The sequence below is a fragment of the Engraulis encrasicolus genome, chromosome 5 (genome assembly GCF_034702125.1).
Source record: "Engraulis encrasicolus isolate BLACKSEA-1 chromosome 5, IST_EnEncr_1.0, whole genome shotgun sequence".
NCBI lineage: Eukaryota > Metazoa > Chordata > Actinopteri > Clupeiformes > Engraulidae > Engraulis > Engraulis encrasicolus.
In genome coordinates this window covers 14782827-14810177 of record NC_085861.1, presented here as the reverse complement: position 1 = coordinate 14810177, position 27351 = coordinate 14782827, and the positions used below count along the sequence as shown (strand labels likewise).

At 43.6% G+C, this 27351-nt stretch overlaps 1 protein-coding gene across 1 annotated transcript in view; it reads left to right on the top strand.

Moving 5' to 3' along the window:
• The window catches only part of LOC134449012 (zinc finger protein 236-like), a 147808-nt gene that overhangs the window by 77490 nt on the left and 42967 nt on the right, over positions 1-27351 (top strand). The window contains exons 20-27 of the mRNA XM_063198747.1: positions 2014-2168; positions 2611-2750; positions 7721-7824; positions 12218-12427; positions 14939-15232; positions 22778-22914; positions 23719-23947; positions 26232-26429. Coding sequence (XP_063054817.1) covers positions 2014-2168; positions 2611-2750; positions 7721-7824; positions 12218-12427; positions 14939-15232; positions 22778-22914; positions 23719-23947; positions 26232-26429 — 1467 coding nt within the window. The remainder of the gene's footprint in view (positions 1-2013; positions 2169-2610; positions 2751-7720; positions 7825-12217; positions 12428-14938; positions 15233-22777; positions 22915-23718; positions 23948-26231; positions 26430-27351) is intronic.

Sequence of the window (27351 nt, the reverse complement as noted above, 5' to 3'; positions counted from 1 at the left end):
ACACACACACACACACACACACACACACACACACACACACACACACACACACACACACACACACACACACACACACACACACACACACCTGAGGAAAGGCCACGCTATAGGATCCAAAGGTAGGGTGAAACACTTGCGCACACACTCTCACATACACACATACATACACACACACACCTGAGGTAAGGTCACGCTATAGGATCCAGAGGTACAGGGTGACAGACACACACACACACACACACACACACACACACACACACACACACACACACACACACACACACACACACACACACACACACACACACACACACACACACACACACACACACACACTTGAGGAAAGACCACACCGTAGGATCCAGAGGTAGGGTGAAACACAAACATGCATGTAGAGTGAAACACACACACAAACACACACATTCTGATTTCTTAATCGTTGAGTGTTTATGCCTCATGACTTCCTTACTAGATTACCCCAATCAAATTCCCTTTGGGATTTATAAAGTAACTCTACTCTACTACTCTATTACTACATGGCAGATGCGCTTCTGCGTACATTTCATGCATTCAGCAGATTATAATATTATTATTCAAAACCTGAAGACCAAACGACTCAATTGATTTCATGAAAAATGTTTGATGAAATGAAACAATTAATCTTGTCGCCAAAGATAATCTTTCCTGGTGTCTTTTGTGGCTTAATTTAAGCATAATCCCCTGTGCTGAGCAAAAAAGTGACTTTTTTTGCGATAAATAAACAGCAGAAAAGAACATAAAAGGAGTGTTCAAACTAATTCTTTCTTGGTGTCTTTTGCTGTTTGACTTGTGCACAATCCCACAAAAAAAGTTTTTGGTAACACTTTATTTTAGGGATACATCTATTAGCACTAATACATACAATGTTAATGCCTGCATACCGTAAGTAACTTGTAAGGCATGTACTAAGCAAACACTAAGGCCTACTAGGTCCTTACTAAGGTTAAATTGGTAATAAATCCCTTATTGTGCATGAACAAGACATTTGCGAATACATGCCTAAAAAAAAGTCTGATTTTGCTTTGTACATGACTTGCAAGTTACTTATACAGGGACATTGTATGTATTAGTGCTAATCAGGGCTTTGAACCGGTTCAAGGAACGAAAACGAAAACCAGGAACTTTTTGAGTTTTACAGGGAACAGAAACGAAACCGGAAACGTCATTATTGTTTATGTTCTGGAACGGAAACACTTACTTAAAAATAATGGTAACCGGTTAATACCGGTTAATACCGTTCCTCAAAAAAAAAAAAGTAATTATTTTCCTGTGCATGTTACCATGACGTCTGACATTCTCTGACTGAATGGAGAGAGAGCTGTGGATTACAAAGTCTCCACTCCACATCTTAAATAAGAGAAACCACTGTCATACAAAAGGGCAGAGTTTCCATTGCATCATAGTAAGATATTGCAGAGAAGCACGTGTAAAGCGCACCGAGAATGTTCAACGTTATTGGGCATCCATGGCAGCTTCAAATATGCACAAACTCACAATGTCCATCATAGCGCACCCCGTGACCCAAGTCAGCATGGAGCACGCATTTTCATCATTGAGGTTTATTCTCCGCTTAGGTCGTCCCTGAATGACAAAATTCTGGAGGATATTCTTTTCATCTGCTTGAATTAACAGTTTGGAAGTAGGCTGACTCATTTGCACTTTCGTCTTTCTTGGTTAATTTATGTCAGTTAGGCCTATGGGGATTAATCAGCTGACAGGAACGAAATTAACCGTTCCGGGAACAATATTTTTTTTGTTCTAACCGGTTCGGAAACGTCAATTTATTGGTGGAACTCATAACCGGAAACGTTATCATTCCGTTTCTGTTCGGAACGGAACGTTTGGTAAAAAAATTACGGTTCAAAGCCCTGGTGCTAATAGATGTGTCCCTAAATAAAAATGCCAAAAATAACATAAAAGAAGAAGAATCCTAATTCTATTTCTTCTTCTTTCTTGGTGTCCCATCCAATGCAGTGTTGGGGGAGGATGAGGGCGAGGAAGAGGATGGTTACGGCCGCGCTGGTGGCGGTAGCAAGAGGAACCGTGCAGGTATCATCACCTTCACAGAGGAACAGGCGGCCGAGCTGGCCAAGCGCGAGCCCGGCGAGGGGGCCTCCCTCTCAGAGAAGGTACTCTTTCTCTTCCATGACGAAGGCGCCGTTGAGACATACCCGAGTATTTTCATAAACAAACATTTAACCAAAAAGTCTTCATACCTTCATAAATCTTCAAGCGTTCATACCATTAGCAAATCCGCATAAATATGCTGCCAAGGGTTGTCATAAATACATTAAGCCTGTGTGCAGTAAGGAGAATGCCATACAAGTCTCCATTTTTCTCTGTTTATACACAAGCACTAACCACTAACCCTACTTGGCATATGCAGTTATTGTTCTGTATATTTCCTGTGCACTTTGTATCTTCAGGTGTTGTTATTATTGATATTATTATGTCCTGGATTGTAAGTCACATTTTATAAAAACATCTGCCAAATGTAATGTAATGTAATGTAATATAATGTAATGTGATATAATGTAATGTAATGTAATGTGATGTGATGTGATGTGCAAGGTCCTGGCCCAGTCGGCCGCCGAGCGCGACCGCATCAGTGAGATCAAGGACAAGGCGGTGGAGATGGAGACGGAGCCCAAGTTCCCCAACCGCTGCTCTTTCTGCCCCAAGAGCTTCAAGAAGCCCAGCGACCTCGTCAGGTAATAATAATAATGATAACTAGAAGCACTCAGAGAGCACAGACCTCTGCCAAGGAACCTGCTTGACCACCCTAAGTCTTTCTGCCTTCTTTGTGTGGAGTCCCCGCAATTCAATTTCTGGTCACTAGGGGCGTCTAGATACTGTATATAGGCCAGCAATGGTGAAGATTTTTTTTTTTTAAGTCCTGGTTCCGGTTCGTGATCTGGATGGCCACCAGAATTTAATCAGTTGTTCCTTGAGTCATTACTAGCAACTCCACAAAGTTTCTTCCAAATCAATTGATTCGTTTTTGAGTTACTCTGCTGTCAGAATCCTTCAAAAGGTCACAGTGACAATTATAATACAGTTTATTTAAAGTTCCTTTCCAGATACTCGAGGACACTGAACAATACAAGTCTGAGGGTAAACAAAGCTATCATACTGTTTGGAGTTTGGATAGTGTTATTTCTCTAAGATCCTTGTTTGATTTGCCCAAGTTTGCCCTTTATTTATCTTTCTTTCTTTCTCTCTTTCTTTCTTTTTTTCTTTCTTTCTTTCAGTGTGTGGTTTTATTTATACTCCCTGCTTTTGTTCCTCTCCCCATGTCTTTAGACTTCTTTCTAAGCTGTACTTTTAGTTTCTCTGTCTCTTTCTTTATCTCTCTCTCTCTCTCTCTCTCTCTCTCTCTCTCTCTCTCTCTCTCTCTCTCTCTCTCTCTCTCTCTCTCTCTCTCTCCCTCTAACTGTGTTAAATGGTCCCAAGTGCACCGCCAAGAGCCCTGCTGTAGACACCTGTGTTTCTGCAACCATGCCCGTGGTGGCTGCTCTGTTCAGCCCAGCTTATCCTTCTGTCCCGGTCCTGATATGGCTGGCCGCCAGTGTTGCCAGATGTGTCTGATCAAACCCCACCCATCAAAACCGCCAAAATGCCCCAAATTCCGCCCAGATTCAACAAATTACATTGATTTCTATGGGCATAAAACTGCAGGAAAAAAATACCAAATGGCCAATTTTTCCAGTTTTTACCCGCAGACGGGTAACCGCCCAATCTGGCAACACTGCTGGCCGCCCCTGGAGGTCACAGAGTGGGGTTCAAATAAGCCCACAATAGGAGTGTTTGGTCCACTCTAGCCACAACAACACTCATGTGGTGTGGCAGCCTGGTTTTCCCTCGTTCGATAGGCATTGCACTATATGTGGCCTCGACTATCAGGCGGAGGGAAGCCTGGTTGAGACTTCTCCTGCAGCTGCAGGACACGTACTGTCAGAGGGGGGGTGGCGGCAGATCACATACCCAAACAGTCACCACGCCCCCCTCTTCAGAGCTGAAACGATCCCTTGCAGTGCTGAACGTATACTACTCTCAGGCTGAATTGTCCGTAATCTGCCGCTACCGCCCCGCTGAGAGTACGTCTCCTGCAGCTGCAGGAGGAGTCTAAAGAGACCTTTAGCTGTCTGAAAGTTTTTGGGTTTTCTGGTGGGAAACAAAGCACAGTTTGACCAGACCAGCAGCCATTCTCACACACAGTGGCTGCAGTTACATACACAGAGCATTCCGGTTTCAAACAGAATATTCTCTGTACTCCATTTCAAATAAGTTTCAATTCAGAATATAATGAATGGTGCACTGTGGTGGTAATAGTGGCTCTCTGCGTGAGCAGCAGGGTGTTATTTTAGTTCCTGGGAGTGAGGAAGACATAACAACATTAAAGGGTGTATTCAGACTAGGAAAGTCCAATGGTTTACTTGCTTTGTTTTTGTTGTTGTTGTTGTTTTTGTTGTTGTTTTTCTTTTCGTTTTGGTGCGGTTTGCTTTCACACTGAGCATTTTAATCAACAGCAAACAACAACTGTCAACAAAGGCATGTGCCCTAAACTCATTCAGCTATTGAGTTAAAAACGAAACATGCATGCTAAATGCTAAATCCAAAAGTGAAGCCCAAAAGTTGTACAAATACTATACTATTGCATCATTTTTATTCAGGCCAACAAAGGGCAAGGCTGCTATGAAGGAGAGCGCTCATGAGTGCATATCATGTCATATTTCTTGTTCATCATGCAAGACGTAAGCTAAAAGTTATACATCAGCATTGGCCATATCCATATAGACTAGCAGTCTTACTTTTCAATTCAAGTCACATTGTGGTTTACAAGTACTAGCTTAGCTAAACATAGCACCATGCTCTTTGGTTGGGAAACCTTTGACTCAACCAAAAATACATGGATTAGGTACAGTCTACAGTCACACCTCCAAAAGGTCCACTTCAGGGTCCTTTGGTCCAGACCGAGTCAGACCTTTCAACTCGGTCTTGGTCTACTTGTTTGGTCCCGACCAGAGTTCAATGGTTTGTATTCAGACCACCTCAAAAGGTCTGAACCAAGGCAATTGTTGTTTTTTTGGCCTTTTGGTCTGGACCAAACAACGTAACCTTGAATACACCCTACGGCAGGGGTGGACAATTGTTTTTGGCCCAAGGGCCACATTGGGTTTAGATGATTGGGCTGGATATCACAGGCAACTTACTGGTGTTAATAATAAAATGAATATGCACTTGCGTATTGTTGACAATTTCATTCTTGCACATTATATTGAAATAAATTTAGATGAATACAATAGCTTTGTACATGTGTACATGGTTAATCTCAAACCTGCAAGACCCTTGAGTAGCCATTTTAAGAATGCTGGTTGAGAGTATCACTTTGCAGAGTTTGCCCACATCTGCCCTACGAATAAGTGTACTGCTGAATCTGACAAGCATCGGGAATCACTGCAAAAACCAGACCTGTCTGTCAGCCTCTCTTCTATTTTATTTTGTTGTTCTGCCTCTTAGATTGATTTTGTTCTGTTTTGGGGTTCTTTTCATGGTTTATTTATCTCCTCTGTGTGCTGCCTTTGCTTTATAGTACGGATTTTTTTTTTTTTAAATCTCCGGGATGTGTACGAGTAAAGCCCCCCCATGGTGGAAGTCAATGCCTTCAATGTCTCATTCTCAACAGCCACCCAACATAATGAGTAGGCCGCCGTCTTGTATGTACTCTGACAGGGCTGTGGAGCACTTGTTAAAGTAGCAGGAACGGTGCGATCCACGTGTTTATTTTTATATTCATGTGAAGCACACGCCTTTTGTTTCATCAAAGATGCTTTGCTTTAGAAGGAAAGTTGTTCAGAAAAAAAAAAGTCTTTTGATTTGCTGTCATTAAAAGGTGTCATTAAAAAGCGCGCTACCTGCTACTATTTTGATCATATCACCTGCCAAAGTTACAATAATGATTTAATTACAGGGTGAGGCTAATATTAGAAGTCCAAATAATCAGATGCCCAGTTATTATTTATACACCCTGTGATTTTCACATTAGGAGGATACGTGTGTGTGTGTGTGTGTGTGTGTGTGTGTGTGTGTGTGTGTGTGTGTGTGTGTGTGTGTGTGTGTGTGTGTGTGTGTGTGTGTGTGTGTGTGTGTGTGTGTGCGTGCGTGTGCGTGCGTGCGTGTGCGTGCGTGCGTGCGTGCGTGCGTGCGTGCATGCGTTTGTGCATGGGTGTGCGTGCACATGTGTGTGTATGCAGGTGCGTGTGCGTGTGCGTGTGCGTGCGCTTATGTGTAGACGTGTGTATGTGTGTGCGCTTGTGTGCTTGTCTCTGTGTGCTTGTGTCAACACATAGAAAAATGTTTTTGGTTTTGTTCCCTCTGAAAAAACAAGCATAAAGTCAAGAAAGTGTGCGGTAAACTTCTTTCTTTTAAAGTATTGAATACTCCTGCGTTTACCAGAACCTAGAAGTAAAAAAATATATATTTTTAAAAGTCTTTTGATTTGCAGTCATTAATAGGTGTCATTAAAAAGCTCGCTGCCTGCCACTATTTTGATCAAATAATGATGTCATTACATGGTGAGGTTAATATTAGAAGTCCAAATAATCAGATGCCTATTACAATCTGCAGTGTTTCAATGGTAGAGGCCCAAACCAGCTCTTTTATACACCCTGTGATTTTCACATTAGGAGGAGGAGGTGTGTGTGTGTGTTTGTGCGTGTGTATGTGCGTGCGTTTGTGCATGCGTGTGTGTGTGCGTGCACGCAGGTGCATGCGCTTGTGCGCGCGCTTATGTGTAGACGTGTGTATGTGTGTGCTTGTGTGCTTGTCTCTGTGTGCTTGTGTGTGTGCTTGTGTGTTTGACTCTGTGTGCTTGTGTTAACACTTAGAAAAAGGGGTTTTTTTTTGTTTTTTTTAATATAACGTTGTCTCTACTGGATGGTATTGCTCTGTTTTCTATTGTATGTAGTTCTATGTAAAAAAATATGACTTTAAGAGAAGATCATGTGACACGATGTTATTAAGCCACACCTGACAGATCTTAGGTAATGCCTGAGCGAACCTGATGAAGCACAGAGGCGAAACGCGTTGTACGCTCAATAAACAAGCTGTGCATGGATTTTTGAATTGTTGAACATAGAAAAAAAGATGAAATCCTGTTGTCTGTGTTTTTGTGAAGACGTGTGTTTTCTGTGTGTGTGTGTGTGTGTGTGTGTGTGTGTGTGTGTGTGTGTGTGTGTGTGTGTGTGTGTGTGTGTGTGTGTGTGTGTGTGTGTGTGTGTGTGTGTGTGTGTGTGTGTGTGTGTTAAACCCTGTTTTCTGTGTGTTTGTGTGAAATTCTGTTCTGTGTGTGTGTGTGTGTGTGTGTGTGTGTGTGTGTGTGTGTGTGTGTGTGTGTGTGTGTGTGTGTGTGTGTGTGTGTGTGTGTGTGTGTGTGTGTGTGTGTGTGTGTGTGTGTGTGTGTGTGTGTGTGTGTGTGTAACCCTGTTCTCTGTGTGTGTGTGTGTGTGTGTGTGTGTGTGTGTGTGTGTGTGTGTGTGTGTGTGTGTGTGTGTGTGTGTGTGTGTGTGTGTGTGTGTGCGTGTGTGTGTGTGTGTTTGTAACCCTGTTCTGTGTTTGTGTGTGTGTGTAACCCTGTTCTGTGTGTGTATGTAACCCTGTTCTGTGTGTGTTTCTTTTTCAGGCACATTCGCATCCACACAGGAGAGAAGCCTTACAAGTGTGATGAGTGCGGCAAGAGCTTCACGGTGAAATCAACACTAGATTGTCACGTCAAGACACACGTAGGCAAGTACACACACACACACACACACACACACACACACACACACACACACACACACACACACACACACACACACACACACACACACACACACACACACACACACACACACACACACACACACACACAGGGCAGTAGTCACTATTAGACTGTCAGGTCAGAACACACATTGGTCAGCAGTCTAAGCTGGACGGTGACATCAAAACACATAGGTAAGTCGTCAGCGCTAGGTGTCGCGTCAAAACATAGATGGAGCAGTAGTCAATATTAGATGGTCATGTCAAAACGCACAAACCAGTAGGCCAGTAATCAACACTAGATAGGCACCTCAAGACACACAAACAGTAGTCAACGCTAGACTGTCACGTCAAAACACACATAGGTGAGTAGCCAATGTCAAAACAGACACAGTAGTAGTTCAGTAGTCAACACTAGACTGTCACGTCAACAGACACACGAGTCAGTCGTTAGCACTAGGTGTCGGGCCAAAACACAGATAGCTCTGTGTAAACGATGTCTTTTATCCCCAATGCAATAAGAATGCTCAATGACAGTGACGTGATTGTTTAGTTAGTTAGTCAATGCTAGGCTGTCGCATTAAAAAGCTCAGTCAGGCCAGGCCACTTGGTTGATCGCCCTGCCGTGGCAGGTAGTAGGGCACTTCACTGCTGTGCCGGGGACCGCGGTTCGATTCCCAACCCGGGGTCTTCTCCTGGTCCTCCCCTCGTTTCCTGTCCCACTCTTCACTGTCCTGTCCGAATTAAGGTGAAAAGCCACCAAAAAATATATTTTGTAAAAAGGACAATCAGCTGATCTCTGACGTTCTGATGGGTCTTGTGTCTGATTGTGAATGTCCTCTTTGATGACCTGTCTCCCTTTCTCTTATTCCATTTGAGCCATTTTCAAGGGCAGTCAGACCAATTAGGCTTTGTTGAAACAGCTGACCTTTGGAAGGGTGGGTCAGATGATTGCTTGACCTATGCATAAATCATCTCGCCTAATATGTGTACTGTTCACCCATCAGGGGTGAATTTCTCAAAACCAAAGTTGCTTACTACATTAGCTACTTTGTTGTTTTCAATGCATTTTCCCATTGGCAACTACCGAAGTTGCTAACAGGCTAACAACTTCTCTTTTGAGAAACTCACCCCAGGCTTGAGACAATGCCCTCTGCTCATTTACGTATATAACAAAGAGCGGTGTTGTGGACAGCTAATTGTCCTCTTGTTTCATACCTGAAATTTGCATTTAGATTAAATTAATTGAACTAATTGGCAAATATAAAGATAGTTACGTGTTGTATGTACATCTGTTCTTTCCTACTTGGTATGTAAGGACTGAAATAATTTGAAATCACGTCAAACTAGACTAAATGTTCCGCCATAAATGTGAAACAGAATGCAGGAATGAAATTGCCTTTATTTTTGATACAGTACATTGTTTAATTTCCGTACCATATAGTCAGTTAGAACAAATAACACGTTTTCAAAGTGTACGCAACCAGACACACACACACACACACCAGGGCTTGACACAGTGGCAGGTAGGTGAAAAAGTTAATGTCAAGCCCTGACACACACACGCGCGCACACACACACACACACACACACACACACACACACACACACACACACACACACACACACACACACACACACACACACACACACACACACACACACACACACACACACACACACACACACACACACACACACACCATTTCCACACAGCGTCAATGCCATGGCCCATGTTGGCTTGTTTCTCTCCTTCTCCTGAAGCACTGTGACAACAGGGTCAACAACAACAGCACCTTATGTCATTGCTGGGAAACGTCTGGTGCATTGTCGTCACATTAGCCATGTTCACAACCGTGCCATGTTGCCTCGATAGGCCCCCGTTACTCATTAGGATTAAAATCATGCAAATGTTTTCAATTAGCATGTTCTCTCCCTCTCCAGCACCTGGGCTTAATTGCCTTATTTTTGGGCCATTTTGCTTCATACCATATGAGGCGCTCAGAGGCGGAACAATTGTACAGCGGGCCCCTAGAGGCAAAACACTGATAAGGGCCCCCATACGCCCTGCCAGTCATAATAGCGTGTACGCCCTGCCATCACCAATATGGGAGGGCCCTGGGCCCAGGGGTAAAAATGCCCTGCTCTCCCCCCCAATAGCTCCGCCCCTGGAGTCGCTTTTAAGCAGTCTCTCCATCGCACTGCGTTCTGGAGACTCTGCTCCCGCCCGTACCGTATGTCTTCTTCAGTGCCGCAATTACGGCGGGATCACCTCCCAAAGCCTGGGCTGCCAAAACTAATCACCATTAATTTTCCTTGTGAGGCTGCGTAGAAAGGCTCCTGCATGCAACCCAGGCCATTAGCCTTCGAAGAAAATGACTTCTGAAGTGGCTTAATTATGTGCCTAAAGCTGGCTAAATTGGACAAAATGGCCTGTTATGTGTCAAGAAGTTCTGTTATTGCCAGGCCATTGAAGAGATAGAGAGCTGATAGAGAGTTGATGGGCTTTCTCTCTTTCTATCTCACTTTCTTAATCTCTGTCTCAGTGTCTATCTCTGTCTCTCTCTATATATATATTTCTCTCTCTCTCTCTCTCTCTCTCTCTCTCTCTCTCTCTCTCTCTCTCTCTCTCTCTCTCTCTCTCTCTCTCTCTCTCTCTCTCTGTCTATCTCTCTCTCTCTCTCTCTCTCTCTCTATTTATCTATCTATCTGTGTGTTTCTGTGAGTCAGTGTCTGTGCGTCCTTGTTTGTGTTTTTGGGTTTGTGTGTGTTTGCTTAGTACGCATGAGCTTTTGTGTATGCATGGCGACCTACCGCATGTACTAGGGCTTAACGATATCAGGAAAAAAAATCGATACTCGATAACAGCATGCAATGCCTCGATAACGAAGCGTAAACAATATTTAGCGATATTGCCGAGTGTTTTTCTTGTCACTAATTGGTCAGTCTGTGTGGAAGGGTTGGCTTTGGTCATGGGGGGCTTTTTGCGTATTTGTTGATATTCAGCAAGAGATTGGACTGCTCAGAAATGTTTTACATGTTTAAGATAATTAACCCATTGACGCCGGTTGTTGCGTTACACAAAATTGGCCCTGACGCCGGTTGTTGCAAAATGCAACATTATTGATTTGTCAATATGGGAGATGCAATGCACAATGTTTTGTTCAAATACACAAGAGGTGGATGTTCTCGATTTTTTTTAAGATCATGTGGCAAAAAAAAAAGTTTGATTCGTCGACAAAAATGTGAAACGAAATCAACCATGTTCGCTTCTGCAGACGTGGGTTGTTTAGCCATTTCACACGAGTAAAAAAAATGCTGTGGTTCGCGAAACACGCTGTTACAGCGAACATGATGTTCAGTTGAAAGGTAATGAAGAGATTTTAATCGAGGAAAGGAAATATAATTGGACCCTTTAGATAGAAAGCAGGAGTGTGATTTGCCGCAACCGCATGAACAGGTGGGCGAGTGGCTTCCAAAATAGACAGTCAGTTAGATTTTCGCCCCCGACGTCACCAAAAGTCCACTCCGACACTCGGGGCAATTGGCGAAGGTGCCAATATCTGAGGAAGCACGTCCTGTAGGCCTAGATATATTTCAGAATATTTTCGCTGAGGAACTTTCGGATATGGTGATAGCCTATTGGTGAGGCTGACAATGGTAGACATGCAGATTTTAGACGCGCGGTCACACATCCAGCTCAAAGTGGAGCCCGTCTCAAAATAGGATATGAAATTGCTCATCGGTTTCTGCATAACGTTTGGAGGAATAAAACGGCCATACTCGCCGGTGGGAGAGCAAGTGGCTGTATCAGACAAATGTCCCCCGATTTATGGCAGAAATGACTGCCTAATAATTGTAATAATAATGATTATTATGATTTAGTTATAGTCGGCTATTGTAACAGTAGCAATAGTAGCCTAATAGCCTATAATACATAGCAGCATCAAGCATTATCCTGAAAGCACATGAAACTTTTTTCAATCATTTGATTATGACGTGATTTTTTTTAGGGAATATGTGTTATTGTTAACGCTGAATGAGCACAATCCTGTGAAAGCAGAGGATTTTATCTTTTAAATGCAATTTGTCCCATGTCCTTATGTGTTCTTTTCATAGGAGTTTTCAACCAAATTTTCTTATCTCAAAAAACCCTCAGGCATTGGGGACCTTTTCTAAAAACTGGCTCAGGCGCCAATGGGTTAAGTCATTTTCGCGACACTGATATCGCGGTTTCGATATATTGTGCCGCCCTAGTGTGTACTGTATATGACATGCATGTGTGGACTGAGCACAAATGGAAATGAGTCAGGACGGTTCTCTCACCCATTTACTCACATCTAGTCTCTGATGTCCTTCCTCATGTTCGTTTTTGCAGGTCAGAAGCTGTTCAACTGCCACATGTGTAACACGTCCTTCTCCACCAAGGGCAGCCTGAAGGTGCACATGCGCCTCCACACAGGCTCCAAGCCCTTCAAGTGCCCCATCTGCGACCTGCGTTTCCGCACCTCCGGCCACCGCAAGACCCACATGCAGAGCCACCTCCGGCCCAGCTCCGAGGGCAGGAAGGCCAAGCGCGCCGCTGCAGGTATAGTAGGCCTGGAAACTGGTCTCTGCTACTGTGTGTGTGTGTGTGCGTGTGTGTGTGTGTGTGTGTGTGTGTGTGTGTGTGTGTGTGTGTGTGTGTGTGTGTGTGTGTGTGTGTGTGTGTGTGTGTGTGTGTGTGAGCGCGCGCATGTGTGTGTACTGTGTAGGTGATTTTTTTTTTCAATGTCTTACATGTACAGTATGTTTAGTTTAACTGCACATTGGAGACTTGTCAAATGCAATTTCAAACGTCTGTGCTAACTATGTTACATAGATTTTTGACAATTAAGTACACTTGACTTAGCCTGATAAACCAGACTAAATGTGGATGTCTAATTTAGTCTGGCCTCGATGCATAATACATCCGAAGATTGTTGATGAGAACAACCTTCCCTCAAAACCCTGCCCGCTTTGATTCAAAACACATCTTTGCGTTGTAATTGGTTTGCCAGATTCATGGCATTCTGGCTTCATTGAATCATTATGCGAGGCCAGACCCACCCGTAGACAAAACATTTTGCCGTCCAGGAATTTGCAATTGGGGCAGTGTGAGTGACGGTAATTAGAGCTGGCCTTTAGATCAGAGGGTTGCCGGTTCAAATCCCACCTTTACCAGCACCTTCATCCATGGCTGAAGTGCCCTTGAGCAAGGCCCATAACCCCACCATGCTCCAGGGACTATAATCAATATCCTGTACCTAAATAACTGAAAGTCGTTTTGGACAAAAGCGTCAGCTAAGTGTAATGTATGTAATGATATAATATGCATCCCAATACAGTAGTATCATGATGTATTGCGAAACATGTATTATTGAGATACTACGTAAGGGATAATTGACGACACGGTGTGCGTATAACAGAAAAAATAATGCACACCTAGGTGGAGATGTGGTCACGACGCGGAGTGGCCGTTACACCTCGGTGTGCATTATTTTTCCTGTTATACGCACACGGTGAAGTCAATTATCCCGCTTATACCACGGTTGCCACACTGTCTGAAATTTATTTGAGGCATTATTTCGATGCTTAAATGGCTAAAACGTTTTTTGTAGAACGTTTTCTGTAGAACTATTTCCTTCCGACACAAGAAGATTCTTTTCATAACTTCCTGGCGAACTGCCGTTGCTAATTCTAAATTGAAGGTTGCTATGGCCAAGACACCGTTGTTAGTTCTATCGCATTCAGTTGTCAAGTCAAGAGCCAGTCGTTAATTCTATCGCATTTGGTTGTCAAGCCAGTCGCTCAATGTTCTACCCATCCGATATATGGGCGCGTCTGACTTGCCCACTAGATTATGCTACAGTTGGCATGATTCCTACAAATGTACAGATCTCAATAGATTAAAAAACTACCCCACGCATCTTGGCGACATTCTAAATGCCTCGCCTCGCCATTAACTTCATCAAAACAGGCACCTCGTCAATCTGCTCTCCTCCCATAGGAAACTCTCTTTGATTTATTTACCACTGCAGTTCCCATAGTTATTGATCCGAAAATATCCCACACTTTTCACAAGTTACGCTACTCTCTCAACTGATGAACACTACAACCACAGGAAACCTCTCCTCTCGTGGGGAAGAAACGCCCACGTGAAACGGGCGTCCCTTACTTTGCGCAGGGAATCTCTCTCTCTCTCTCTCTCTCTCTCTCTCTCTCTCTCTCTCTCTCTCTCTCTCTCTATCACAACGTTGACAGAGTGATGATCAGTTGGGAGAAATAAACATGTTTGAAATTTGATTAGGCCTACTAAGATTTGCTCCAGATTCACTATAGCCTACATTGCTGGTGTTTCCAGACGCGCGATTCGACATGTGTCAATTCAGCGCGTAATGCTTGCAACTTTTTTGTGCGTAATTTATGAACGTGCGTGCCTTGGCACATTGATACACTGGAGTTATGCAGTCAGAAAAGTGACCTAATAGTGGGACTACTTACAAATAGTGGGACTACTTCAGGTGTGCAGATATAGACAGTTAATCAACACCCAATTTAGCGCGTCACAATGGGAGATTCCAGACTGCCGTGGTATAAATTCCAATATTCAATGTACCTCAGTAGGCTAAATGTGTAATAAAAAATAGAGCTAAATTTCCAGCTATTATGTACGGTATACTCTAGTCTTACATCTCATCACAATTGAACGAAAGCCAACAGGTCTGTAAGTTGTATTTGCTTTGGCAGATGCTCATGAACCAATTTAAGCAATATTTTTACTCAATGTTACTTTCTTAAGAATCGATTTTTGGTTTAATGAATCGATGTAGGTAGTATATTATGAAAAGTTGTTTCATGATATATTCTTCTCTACAAAGGCAAAGTGCAGTAGCTACATATTTTGTCAAAATTAAGTTTAGACTGAAAATGTTCTTCATAACACAGCCGTTGTCTTGTGACAAAGCCTTGTGATCCAAATGTGTCCCATTTTACAGATATTGCTATGTCAAATTAGCAGTTATCCAATATCCAACAGAATACCAATTTTTATTTATTTTTTATACACCTTTAATCGCAGGCTCTGGCAGCACTGACCGCCACACCAGGTCACATCAGGTCACCACCAGGGGGGTTGATCACCACCACCAACAACACCACCACCACGCCCAGGCCCATAGTCAGGCCTCCCAGCAGGCCGCTGCAGTCCAGGTGTCCACGCCGGACGCCCTGCCTCCAGTGGGACTGCTCCAGGCCACGGCTACTGATCCGGGCATCTACATACCCAGCACGTCTGTTCTGTCGGGCCAGTACGACCAGAGCCTGCTGCAATCCGGCCTAGTGGGACAGGCCATTCTTCCCGCTACCATGTCAGGTAAGCTCCACATGATTCATCAGAGGTGACTAAAGCAGGGGCGGCGCTAAAAATGTTGGGCCCCAAAAATGACAAATGATGTTATCAGCATTCTTCCAGGGGCCCTGCTAGTGCTGTCGGGCCCTTAGAATCTGTAACACCTTTCCCCCTCTCGCGGCACCCATGGACTAAAGTAAAAGTAGGCCAAATGGTAGGGCACCCGTTTGCTATGCGGCCAGCCCAGGTTCGAATCCTGGCTCGATTCCCGGCTCGGGTCCTTTGCCTGTCGTTACCTTCACTGTCCTGTCAAATAAAGGCAAAAAAAGCAACAACAAAAATACAAACCAAAAAAAGGTCAAAGTAAAAGAAAACTGCCATATTTTTTTCTTTCAAGTAACTTGACTGAGTAACTGGTCTACAGTTACTCTACAGTGATGTAGAGCAGTGGTTCCCAACCTATGGGTCGGGACCCAACCTATGGGACGCCAAAGATCCACAGTGGGTCGTGAAGCCCTCTTGATTTTGGGTTTAATTTTAATACCATATATAGCCCACGTTGAATAAACGACAAAGCAATTAAACTAATGCATATAGAAGCAACACAATGTAAGGGATACATTTAACATTTATTCTATATTTGACTGAAGACAAACTGAGGAATAAAATGAAGAGCTCTTTTCCAAAACGCTATATCCACCATTTTCTACTTTTTGCATTTTAATATTGGAATTGACTGATAAGTAGTCCTATCATCTATATGTGAATTCTTGCCATTCAAATGTTTTCAGAACGTACTTTTTAAACCTCTACAAAATGAATTTTGCAATGCAATTCAATGGAGAGCCCAATACAAAAATGTAAATTTCCCAACATTCTATAAAATGGATATATCTCATTATGGAAAAGAGCTCTTCAAATGATGACCAATGAGTTTTTGCAGGAAACAGAGTATCATGTGACTCCCTCAGCCAGCATTGTGGTGGGGGGGATCTTTTCCCCCTGAAAGTGGACTTCATTTTGCTCCCTACTCCAATGTCCCCCAAATACACGAGCACACTTCAAATATTTTAATTTAGACATATTTTATTCATTATAAGTTTGTCGTGAGTCTGTTGTTGCTGTCCTTAATTGTTTGTCTGTTGCTCCCCACTCTTAACATAAATGAACATGAAGTGAGGGGGATGAAATGGCCTTCCAGTCAAAGTGGGGGGATGGAACGTAGTTGGGGGGTTCGAGTGGGCGTGGGGGACGGGAGGGGGGTTCGAAGGAACCCCTCGAACCCCCCTTGGCTACGGGCCTGTCCCTCTCATTTGGGCTCTCGCGCGGTTGGGTCACCAAAGCTTACAATGGTAAAAATATGGGTCCCTGAAGAAAAAGGTTGGGAACCACTAATGTAGAGTGATGTGTCAAATTCTGCTCTGATTTGACCAAATGTGAGGGTTTTCTTTTAGGTTGTAAGGTTCTTTCAGTAGCATCATCTAGCCACCTCATTAGGTACAGTGAAATAACTTGTTTAACCGCCATGTAATCTCATGTGCTAGTGTTTTACCTACACCATACATTTACTTCTACTTTTACTTTCGCCAACTCTGGGCTTCATCGATCTGGAAAATTTCTGAATGGCAAGGTGAGGGCGTGGTATGTAAGGTTATTGATACATCTTGGTATAGGTTTTTAGTGGCAAGGTAGAACCTCAGAAAGGCATTTGCACAAATCTGGCACCAATGTTAATGGCGAAGCGGACAGATAAAGAAAGTGAATTAGGTGGTGGTTCACTGAAGTCTTTCATCTAGCCACCGAAAGGGGAGCAAATCATTTGCATCCCAGTTCAATTATTTATCCAATGGCTTCTCAATATACTTTCAGGGTTAATTGCACACAAATGTGTTGGGCAGTTTTGAACTTGGGCTTGAAGAGCTGTGTATTTATTTCTCTCAGCTTCTGTTGGATGCTATACCTAGAAATTTGGTTTTGGCTCGCTATTAAGTGTTATTTAATCTAGCGCAAAATAGTTTAAGGGTGTGATCGGTGACTCAGAAGAAGAGGACCTATTTTCAGACTCCCCCAACATCTTGGCTCCCAGCTATGTATTGATATTACTGTATTTTTTTTTTTTACATTTATTCACTCCAGTCAAGGACGTTTTTAATTCACTTCACACTAAGAGGCAACCTGTCAGATGCTTCATATCCCTCCCGCTGTGGCATTAAATGGTGGTTCTTTCAGCTCTACTCCATCAAAGTCAACTGCACGCAACAGTTTTTTTAATGCCTTCTGTGCTATGAAGTCAAATGGCTCTGTGGGTGTGGGGATGGAAGTGAGATCGAGAGTTAAGTTTGATGTTTATCGTCATCATTAGCTACAGATGTCTGGATCGACTGCCCATGGAGTGAAGTGGACGTGAGCCTGTGCAATGAAAACACTAAAATGGGTGTGAGCACGTTCAGCAGAACTGAATTAGACTTGATGTCTGGGCCACAGTATCTGTGTGGCACTCGCATCATCTGCATCCAAACTATGCACACACGCACACACACACACACACATTCATCCATACATCAACTGGCAACTTTATTTTTACATGCAGACACATGCCTTCATGCTTCGTTGCATGCACACATGAACACTCCCATGGACCGATTTCAACAGGTATCAAAAGGATTGTGTGATTCAACAGTCTCACTGCTGTGTATTTGAGTTCCCCTGTTAGATAACACAAGGTTTCCACATCAGTGTCTTTTTGCTGCTTGAAAAGCAGACTTTCACTCCTGACGTCTCCAGCAGGCCGAACGCGGCCAGCTAACATACTGTATGTACTGCATCACCCCGTTCAGGAAACACTGCTTCTTGTGTTGTAGAAATTGATGGCTTGAATCAGACAAGGGGAGGTGAGGTGAGGGGAGGCGAGGTGTGACATGTGTTGGCCTGCAAGCACATGTGACATGAGGCAGCCCTGTCCCCCTGCCTTTCTCACTAGATTTTTTTAAGTAACATTCTTTTATATTTCTTTTTTTGGAAATGTGAAGAAAACAATCTCAAGGTACTGTACCTTGGAAAGGTGGTTCCTCATTGCATGACTGACAGGTAGCTCACTAGACTGCAATGGGGATGGATGTGGTTATGAGATATGTGTTTCTTTCCTCCGAATCCCTTAGTCCCTCCGCTGCAGAGCCATGTGTTTTTTGAAGGGTATTTTCACAGCTAGTCCCCTTAAAGTGAACCAAACTCAGGCCTCTTTAAGTGGACCAAAAAGTAAACTGACTGAAAAAAAGGACTGGGTTCTGTTTTGCTCATATTGTGAGCATATTACAAAAAGAACCAGCTGCTCTTTCTGGTCTTGTTTGGCTTTTATGGCGCGTCAGTCCTCTTTTTGATCACACATGGTCCTTTAGAGCCCTCCTCTCACACCGCCGGCGTTGAAAGAGCTAAAACTCTGCTGACTCCTGCCTGAAAAGCACAGGTCAGGGGCGTTGAACGCAGCAAAAGATTCAACCTGAAGCGTTCGACCAAGAATCTCGACCAACCGAAGCTCGTTTAGAAAAATGTGAACATTCCATTGGCTGACGCCTGCCGCCGCCGAGCTCATTACATATTTTTAGATAAAGTTCAACTTTTGATGCCCTCGGCTTTTGACGCTTTTGACTCTAGACACGCTTTGCGACTTTTAACGCTTCTGCCGCCTGCTCTCCCATACAAAGGCAATTACTTCCGCATCTTTCCACGCGTTCAACGCTGGCGGTGTGACCGTGTGGTAATGATTACACCTAGTCACAAGTGTAACTTTTCAGAACTCATAAGCGACCCTTACTGAGACTGCATCAATAAAGGTCTCAGTGCGATTCACTTCCGAGGTGTCTGGGTACACTTTGGAGCATTCACATATGCACAGAAAATGCTGAGTCACTGGTCTGAGATAGCTTAAGTGGCTGAAAGGGTTCAGGTGTGAAAACACTCTAAGTGGGGGTTTGGGACTGACTCACTTTTCCATTTGGTCACTCTCACTCACGCCTCATGCTGGAGACAGAAATAACACAGCCCTGAAAATGAGGTTCCTACTCAGTCACACTGGAAGAGACAGAGAGAGAGAGAGGGGACGGTCACGTACGAGTAGGGAAAATGTTGGGTTGTTTTTTTTTGTACTGGTATTATTTTACTGAGAGGCCCTGCTGACTGCAGCAGCTATCTTGGCTACAATTGAGCTGACATGACAGAGAGCTGCATAGGAGGGAAAAGATGAGGGCTTGGAGAGTGAAAGAAAGAAAAACACACATAAGTGAGAGGCCTGAGCTTGATTTGTCCAATTTCTGATGAGGGGAGCTGACGAGTGTGATGGCGAGTCAGGTATATTTCTCTTCCCCTCTCATCTCTCCTTCATGCACCTCACCTGCCAACGTCTCATCTTTTATCATCTGCCCTCCCCTCCCCTCCCCTCTCTTCTCTCCTCACCTCCTCTCCTCTTCTCTTCTCCCCTCTTCTCTCCTCACCTCCTCTCCTCTTCTCTTCTCCCCTCTTCTCTCCTCACCACCTCTCCTCACCTCCTCTCCTCTGTAGAATGTGTTAGACAGAGACAGTAGGAGACAGAGGGTCAAGGACGTTGTGGTGATTGAAAATGAGGAAGAAAGACAAAAAGAAAGAAAGGATGGAGGATGAATAGGAATGAGAGATTCATCTACAGTAGACTCTCCCCATGGTCCCATGCAGGGCTGTAGTGGAGGGTAAACGCACGTAAACGCCGTTTACGCACCTCTGGAATTTAGGAAATAGCGTTTACCCACCTCTAATAGCGTTTACCCACCTCTAAATAGCGTTTACGCAGCTCTTAATGGCAATTACGCACGTCAAAGTTCCCTGCGCCTTGTGATCTGCCGTTGGAATAATCCAAAATAAATTTGGTGTCATTTAAAAAATATTGTTGAACATACTTAACGCTTTAGTAGGAATCATTTTCATCCACTCCAGGTTTCTCTCTACCGTTCGCAAATTAGTCACGCCCTTCTCATCAAATCTAGCCACTCCGCAACGTTTGTCCGAAAGAAGTAGGGGACAAGCCAGTGCGCCCCATGTTTACAAGCGAAAGCGCATCTGCCCGCCGGTTCTACGGACGGCAATGCCGATAGAAACGCAAATGCACGTTCGCGGTGGAGTTGGGGGGAAAATCCCGCGTGTGAAGCCAGGTATGAAAGTAACCTAACACAGGAGTAAGCCTAGTAACACCACCAAATCCATCATTTAGGGAGGTACAAGTTTTGTTACACCTTGTCACAAGACTTAGCCTAAAAATTATTTCATGATCTGACATGTCCAAGTTATTTGCAAAAGCAATTTCTCAGAGCTAGAAGGACTCATTCCTGAGTTAAGAAATTATAAGCTTCTTCTTCATCAGTTTCTTCTTCTGTCTATTGCCTTTGCAGTTATTGATAACGCTGTATGAGTTAGCTTATTAATGGTAGGTAAAACTCCAGTTCCTCTCTTAATGGCTGCAGTGCCTGCTAATCTATGAGCACCATGGCACTACAAGTAGGCCCTAGCCTAGCTAAGCAGGCCTAATGGTTGATGGTGGTGGGGTAAATTGTGAGGTGTCTTATAAAAATATAAGCCTAAAATGTAGCCTAATAGCACTTCATTATCAATTCAGTTGAAAACCACAAATGCTGTGTTTTTTATATTTAGTTTCCAATGTTATAGCCTAATGCCATTCATCTTTGTGGGGAATGGCTGAGATGGGCCTACAGTACATGATGGTGAATCTATTTTTAAAAACCTAATGCAGAAAGTGGAATAGGCCTATGAAATTGAGCTGCATTGTTATGCTGTTGAGCTACTCCTACTATCTAGGATTGTAGCAAAGGCACACTCTGCATCATATGATCACACAAATTATGTGATAGGCCTATAGGCCTAACTGAAGAGATTTTAATTGTCATTTATAGTAGACAAATGAATGTGCATGCCAAAAAGTTCTAGTGGCTTTTAAACAAATGACCATTTTGGATGCGTTGATACCGATACTTTATAGGCCTACTATCATGCCTGGCCTCAAACCCATTTTCATACCTGTAGATACACAGATACACCGATGATACACGCGCCGCGTCGCATCACGGTCTGTCTGATCAAAAAATGCATAGTTTACCCACCTCTAATTTGACCACTACAGCCCTGGTCCCATGAGGAGGGATTGCAGGGGTGTGATCAGAGTAGTAGGGGCTTAAGCCTCACAAAGCACAGCTTAGACACACTGATGTAGTGACCCTGATTTGTGAAGTGTATGTGTGCGTGCATGTTTGTTTTCACATATCTTTCTGTGTGTTTGTGTGTTTAAATTCATAGTTAGCATGCTGTATCATGGTTTGCAAGTGAAGTATGGATTAAGATTTATGCAAGTGCTATGTATTTGAGACAGTTGGTCCTAGTATGGTATGTACCACAGTACAGTGTGAATGCAAGGTCATTTAATAGTTCAAGTACAATTTGTATTTACAGTTTTTCTCGATTGCTTACACACAATTTTCAGATTGTAGAGTATGGCGTGCTCTTATCCAGATTGTTTGTTGGCTTCTTGGGTTTGGGTGCAATTTTCAGAATCAGTTCTTGAATTCTCAAAACTCTACACACAAATCCCCAAAACTCACACACAACGGGCAAAACTCCTCACTACCCCTGAAAAATGCACGTCTTGTCTCAATTTTGTTCTCCAATTACACACACAAGCAGTCATTTTAATCCACACTAATATGAGCCATTGAGCACTAATGGTCATTGGGTAAAACACTATACTCAGCTTGACACCACTAAAAACGTATTTTGTTCAGTGTTCCACTTACTGAAGAGGGTATTTTTCTGTTGTAAAACACTGAAATATTGTTTTCAGATTCAGAGTACTCAGATATGTGTCAAAAAATATATATTTTACATATTTTTCTGACATCGAAAACAATTGCACTAATTTGCTGTAAAATATTGGGTAACCACATGAAAGTGATCTCTTGTATTACATATTTTGGGGATCAACAACTAAACAAATGTGTGTTCTCACTGCTTCCACTCGTGTTTTCATCAATATCACATGCAATGTGTGTCCTTATGGGGTGATGATTTCAGATTGTAAACAGATATAAAGAGAGTTTGCTCATGTGATGAGGAAGTGAACATAGTATGGCAGTTGATTGTAGTATTTTGAATGACATTGTGTTCCATGCGACAACAACCAGGAATTTTCTTCATGAAATTGTGTCTAATCCAGAGAATTGTGTGTAGTGTTTTGAAAAGAGTGTGTTTTAAAACTGAAATATGAGTGTAAAGAAGGAATTGTGTTTATTGTTCAGTGACATTGGTTAGTGGAGTTGGGAAATGGGTGAGATGTTTCCAGAATTGTGTGTGAAGTACCAGAAATTGTGTGGAGGCAATCGAGGAAAAACTGTAAACTGTGTGTGTGTGTGTGTGTGTGTGTGTGTGTGTGTGTGTGTGTGTGTGTGTGTGTGTGTGTGTGTGTGTGTGTGTGTGTGTGTGTGTGTGTGTGTGTGTGTGTGTGTGTGTGTGTGTGTGTGTGTGTGTGTGCGTTACCAGCGGGGGGTGACCTGACCGTGTCCCTGGGTGAGGGTCTGGCTACTCTGGATGGCATCCATCTACAGCTGACTCCTGCCAACCTGGTGTGCCCCAACGTGCAGATCGCCGGCCTGGATGGCAGCAACATCACACTGCAGGTACGGACGCTACGCTACCGTGTGGACATCACAGCAAAGGCCTGGACCGCTTTCAAAGGAGAATTTTCTTTGAAGTTTCCATGGAAACTACTGAAAGTGAATTTGAAAGTCGAGGCTGGGGGGGATGGGGGTGGCTGGCAGGGGGTGTAGTGGGCTAGTGTGCCGTACCACACCACTCGGGGGACCCAGGTTCGATTCCGGCCCGAGGTTGTTTATAATTCTTCCCCTTCTTTTCTTTCGCTCCCCCCACTCATTTCCTGTCTCTCTCACTGTGTTAAGTGAATAATGAAGGTGTGAAAGCCCAAAAAGTACATGAGTCAACGTAGCATCTCAGATGTGGAAGGTTATTTTGTGGTTTTATTTTCAGCTTCAACATTAACGTTCATCATGACAGTGTTCTGAATAAAAGCACAAAATAGCTTTCCACATCTGAGATGATCAGGTGATTTTCCGCCCTACTTTGAACTCCTCTCCTGTCCTTTCCTGTAGCACACCAAGATAGTGGAGAACAGCAGCTCGGCAAAAAACGTACTTCTCTACCCAAAAAGTGTATCTAGAAAAATAAATAAAAAAGAAAGTGTGTTTTCCCTCACTCTTTCCTACTGTACCCTGCCTACAAGCCAGGCCCTGGCCTATAAGCTCATATTTAGTGTCCTTTGGAGAAACTTTTCGCAATACTGTTGTACTTTTTCATGATATGTACATGTAATTGAAAGTCAAAATGATGGTGTGAAGAGAAATAATTCATTCATTGATTCATTCATTCATTCATTCATTCACACGTTCCCTCATTCCCTCTGTCAGATCGACCCCACGATCCTCCAGCAGACCCTGCAGCAGGGCGGCCTGCTGTCCCACTCCATAACGGGTGACCCGGGCCTCGCCCAGCACGCGGGCACCCACCTCATGGCAGCCGGGGACTCCTCGGTACCCGCCAACGTGGTGCTGCACCCTCTGGCCAGCCTGGCACTGCAGCCGAACGTCGTCCAGGGCAACGTCAGCATCACTGGCATCACAGAGCAGGATGCGGCAGGTGAGTGGCTCTGTCGACTGGACAACATACTCTGCTACACTATATGCACAGTATGTATCCTTGTTATTGGGACATTCGATGTTACGGCGTAATACATTTGCTGTTGCCAGAATAACAATGACCAAGTCGTAGTGCATTAGTAAAGGCTATGTGATATGTCAGAGTGGTGTAGTTCTATGGTAGTTGGCTTGTCAATGTCTATTACAGGGTTTCAATGGTGGAACGTTGTGCATTATGAGGCCACAGGAATATTTAGGCAATATGACCCAAGTGGGAGGGGGGGTGTTAACTGACATTCTCCCGGTGTGGTTCGGCCATAGGCACGAAGCCGAAGGCCCTTTAACTTTCAAAAGTAAAATCAAAGTAAAATTCCTCAAAATGTAATGGCCATTATGTAATTTTCAATAGGAATGTTGAATCAGGAAAAGCCTCCCAAAAGTTGCTCTGCCCAGGGTGACAACGGGGAAATGACGAACAACAGGAAACAAGGGGGGAAATACTTTGACTTTGACTTTGTGTGAATGACTAAATGCCACTGATTAGCTTTTTCTGAAACGTAAGGACACCTGCTGGGCATCAGATGACAGCCAGGGATGATAAAGAGGGGCGGGGGGTACTACACGGGATGCCTGGGGTAACCATTGAGCCTTCTAGAGGCGTCATGAACTTAAATCGACAAAACGCTGACGATGGGGGGTGCCCACTTGATAACCCCTCTGTGTCATTCCCGTTGGCAAATCTGGCAACAATAAAAGCACACGCTGGCACATAAAGGATACTTCCAGATTGTTCAGTGTTTCTTCCATCTACCGTACAGCAGTCTGAGTGCTCTGGCAGAGTACGGTTAAAAGCATCAAAGTACCAACATTTCACACTCCCCATTAAACACTGTGTCGTAAGCACCCTGTTGTAATGAAGGGATATTCAGTAGGCTTTTAACACAGACGTTTCTGTACTGTCTGGGTGTGTTAATTGGTAAATGTTCTGTTATGGTAAGTGTTTATTTAGTGCATGGATTTGTTAATTGGTAAATGTCCTGTTATGATAAGTGTTTGTGTAGTGCATGGATTTGTTAATTGCTAAATGTTAATTGCTAAATGTTTTGTAATGGTAAATGTTCTATCTATGTATGTGATGAAGCGGTCTGCACACTGTGTATTAACTCCAAAAATACTTTATTTCATTTTAACATGTGGCAACGTTTCGATCCAACAGAGGGATCTTCCTCAGGCAATGAGAGCAATGGTCTGAGTTGACTTATATCACATGCCCATTGGCTGGCTGTATAGGGGCCCTATCACTGTGTTGAGGTACTTGGTAAATTGTAGATAAAAACAAAAAAACTTTTTTTTTACATTTAGGTCCTGCATTACATGGAAAATAGTGATAAGACAATCAACTGTTAAAACAAAAGTGTTATGATATTGAATGAGATTTGTGCTCATGATTTAATTGCAACATGTTGCAAAGAAGTTGGGACGGGGGTGTAAAAAAAGCAAAAACAAAAAACTTTTCTTTACATTCATAATTTTCCAAATGTCCCAACTTTATCAGAGTTGGGGTTTGTACATGAACTATGATACTAAGAGCATGCCTTTAAAGGGGCACCATTAAACAAAAAAAACCAAAAAACAGATTTGGGTCTGTACTGCACCATTTACAGTACCGCAATGCAGAGTGCACTCCTAAACTCTGCACTCCACAGCTGAAGCATAGATCCAAGCATTTTGCTTTAGGAACTGAACCCTTGAATAGGTTAAAGAAAATGAAAATAAGAAAGTATTTGTTTTTTGATGAAAGTGTTACTGTAGCTGTAATTCAATGTAATATAATTGATATTAAAGTTAATTTTTAAGTTAATTCATCGCTTTGATAAGTCGACCAATGCTTAAATAAGTTATTAGAAGATGAATGAGGACTCTCTAGATCGTTTCAGCTCTCTGGTGAGCAGAAAACCACACTTGCTAAGCTGGTTTCCTGTCTCTGCCTCACAGAGTCTCAGTACATTAAGAGATAACATGGCGCACACATTTTTAGGAAGATTCTAGAAGATACCACTTCGATAATAAGAACCAGCTGAGAAGCAATTCAGAAATATTCAAAGTAGCTTTTTGTGACAAAAATTCAAACTGATGATGTTGGAAGCAAAAACTAGGACATTTTTTTTTTTTCAATTCAAAGTGAACCATGCGTTTCACCTCTAGGCATTGTTCGGTTTACTGAAGTTGCCTGTTGGGCCTTTAATGCCATTTGAAAAACCATTTCTCACTGTTGCCCCCTGCAGGTTCTCAGGAGCTGTCTCACGTGATGGGCACCTCAGGGCTGGTGGCTGGAGCGGCCACTGGTCAGGAGATCACTCTGACCATCAACAACTCCAGCCTCTCGCAGGTGCTGGCACAGGCCCAAGCCCAGGCCCAGGCAACCGCCGCTGGAGTCACCCCCGCCACCAACAACCCGCAGGAGATCACCCTCACCATATCAGGTACAGTCCCATGAGGGAAACATTCTTGCCACCATATCAGGTGCAGTACCACAAGAGAAACACCCCTGCCACCAACAACCCTCAGGAGATCACCCTCACCATATCAGGTACAGAACCGATAGGCCCGCTGACAGGAGGGAGAAAGGGGTATGTTGCCCCGGGCCCAGGGAGATGGGAAGCCCAGAGTTGAGTCCCCATTACACTGTATGTATTGGGTAGGGGGCCCTTTCAGATGGCTTTGTCCCGGGCCCAGCAAAAGCTGTTAGCGGCCCTGACAGTACCATAGGGGAAACACCAACAAACCTTAGGACATTACCCTCACCATATCAGGTACAGTCTGATATCAGGTAGGCAACAATACCACAGGGGACAGCCCTGCCACCACCACCACATTCACCATATCTGTCGCAGGACCCCAGGGGACATCAAAATCCCTCAAGAGATCACACTCACCATATTTGGTACAGTACCACAGGGTACTCTCTCTCTCTCTCTCTCTCTCTCTCTCTCTCTCTCTCTCTCTCTGGGATGCTCGGCCACAACACTGAGAAATCCACTGCCGATGTAATGTGACAGTATTACTCATGACCATGACAATGTAGCTATAAATGAATGCTCCAGGTATCACAACACTGGAAATCTACTCACAAATGTCTCTCAAAAAACACCACCAGTGCACTGCACTCACCTACACACACTGCTTTGCACACGTATATTTGCACAGGGTAGGCGGCACACTCGAGGCCTCGGCAAAGGAACATGCAGAGGAATTAAACGGCATGCTTAAGTAGGCCAAGTAACTCGACAAGCCGAGGCTTTGACATTCCGTCTGAAGTTTTTTTTTTTCTTCCCCTTCCCCTCTCCTCACAAGCACCCTAGTCGCACTCTTGAAGACGCAGACTTTCGCAATGTCAAGATCTAA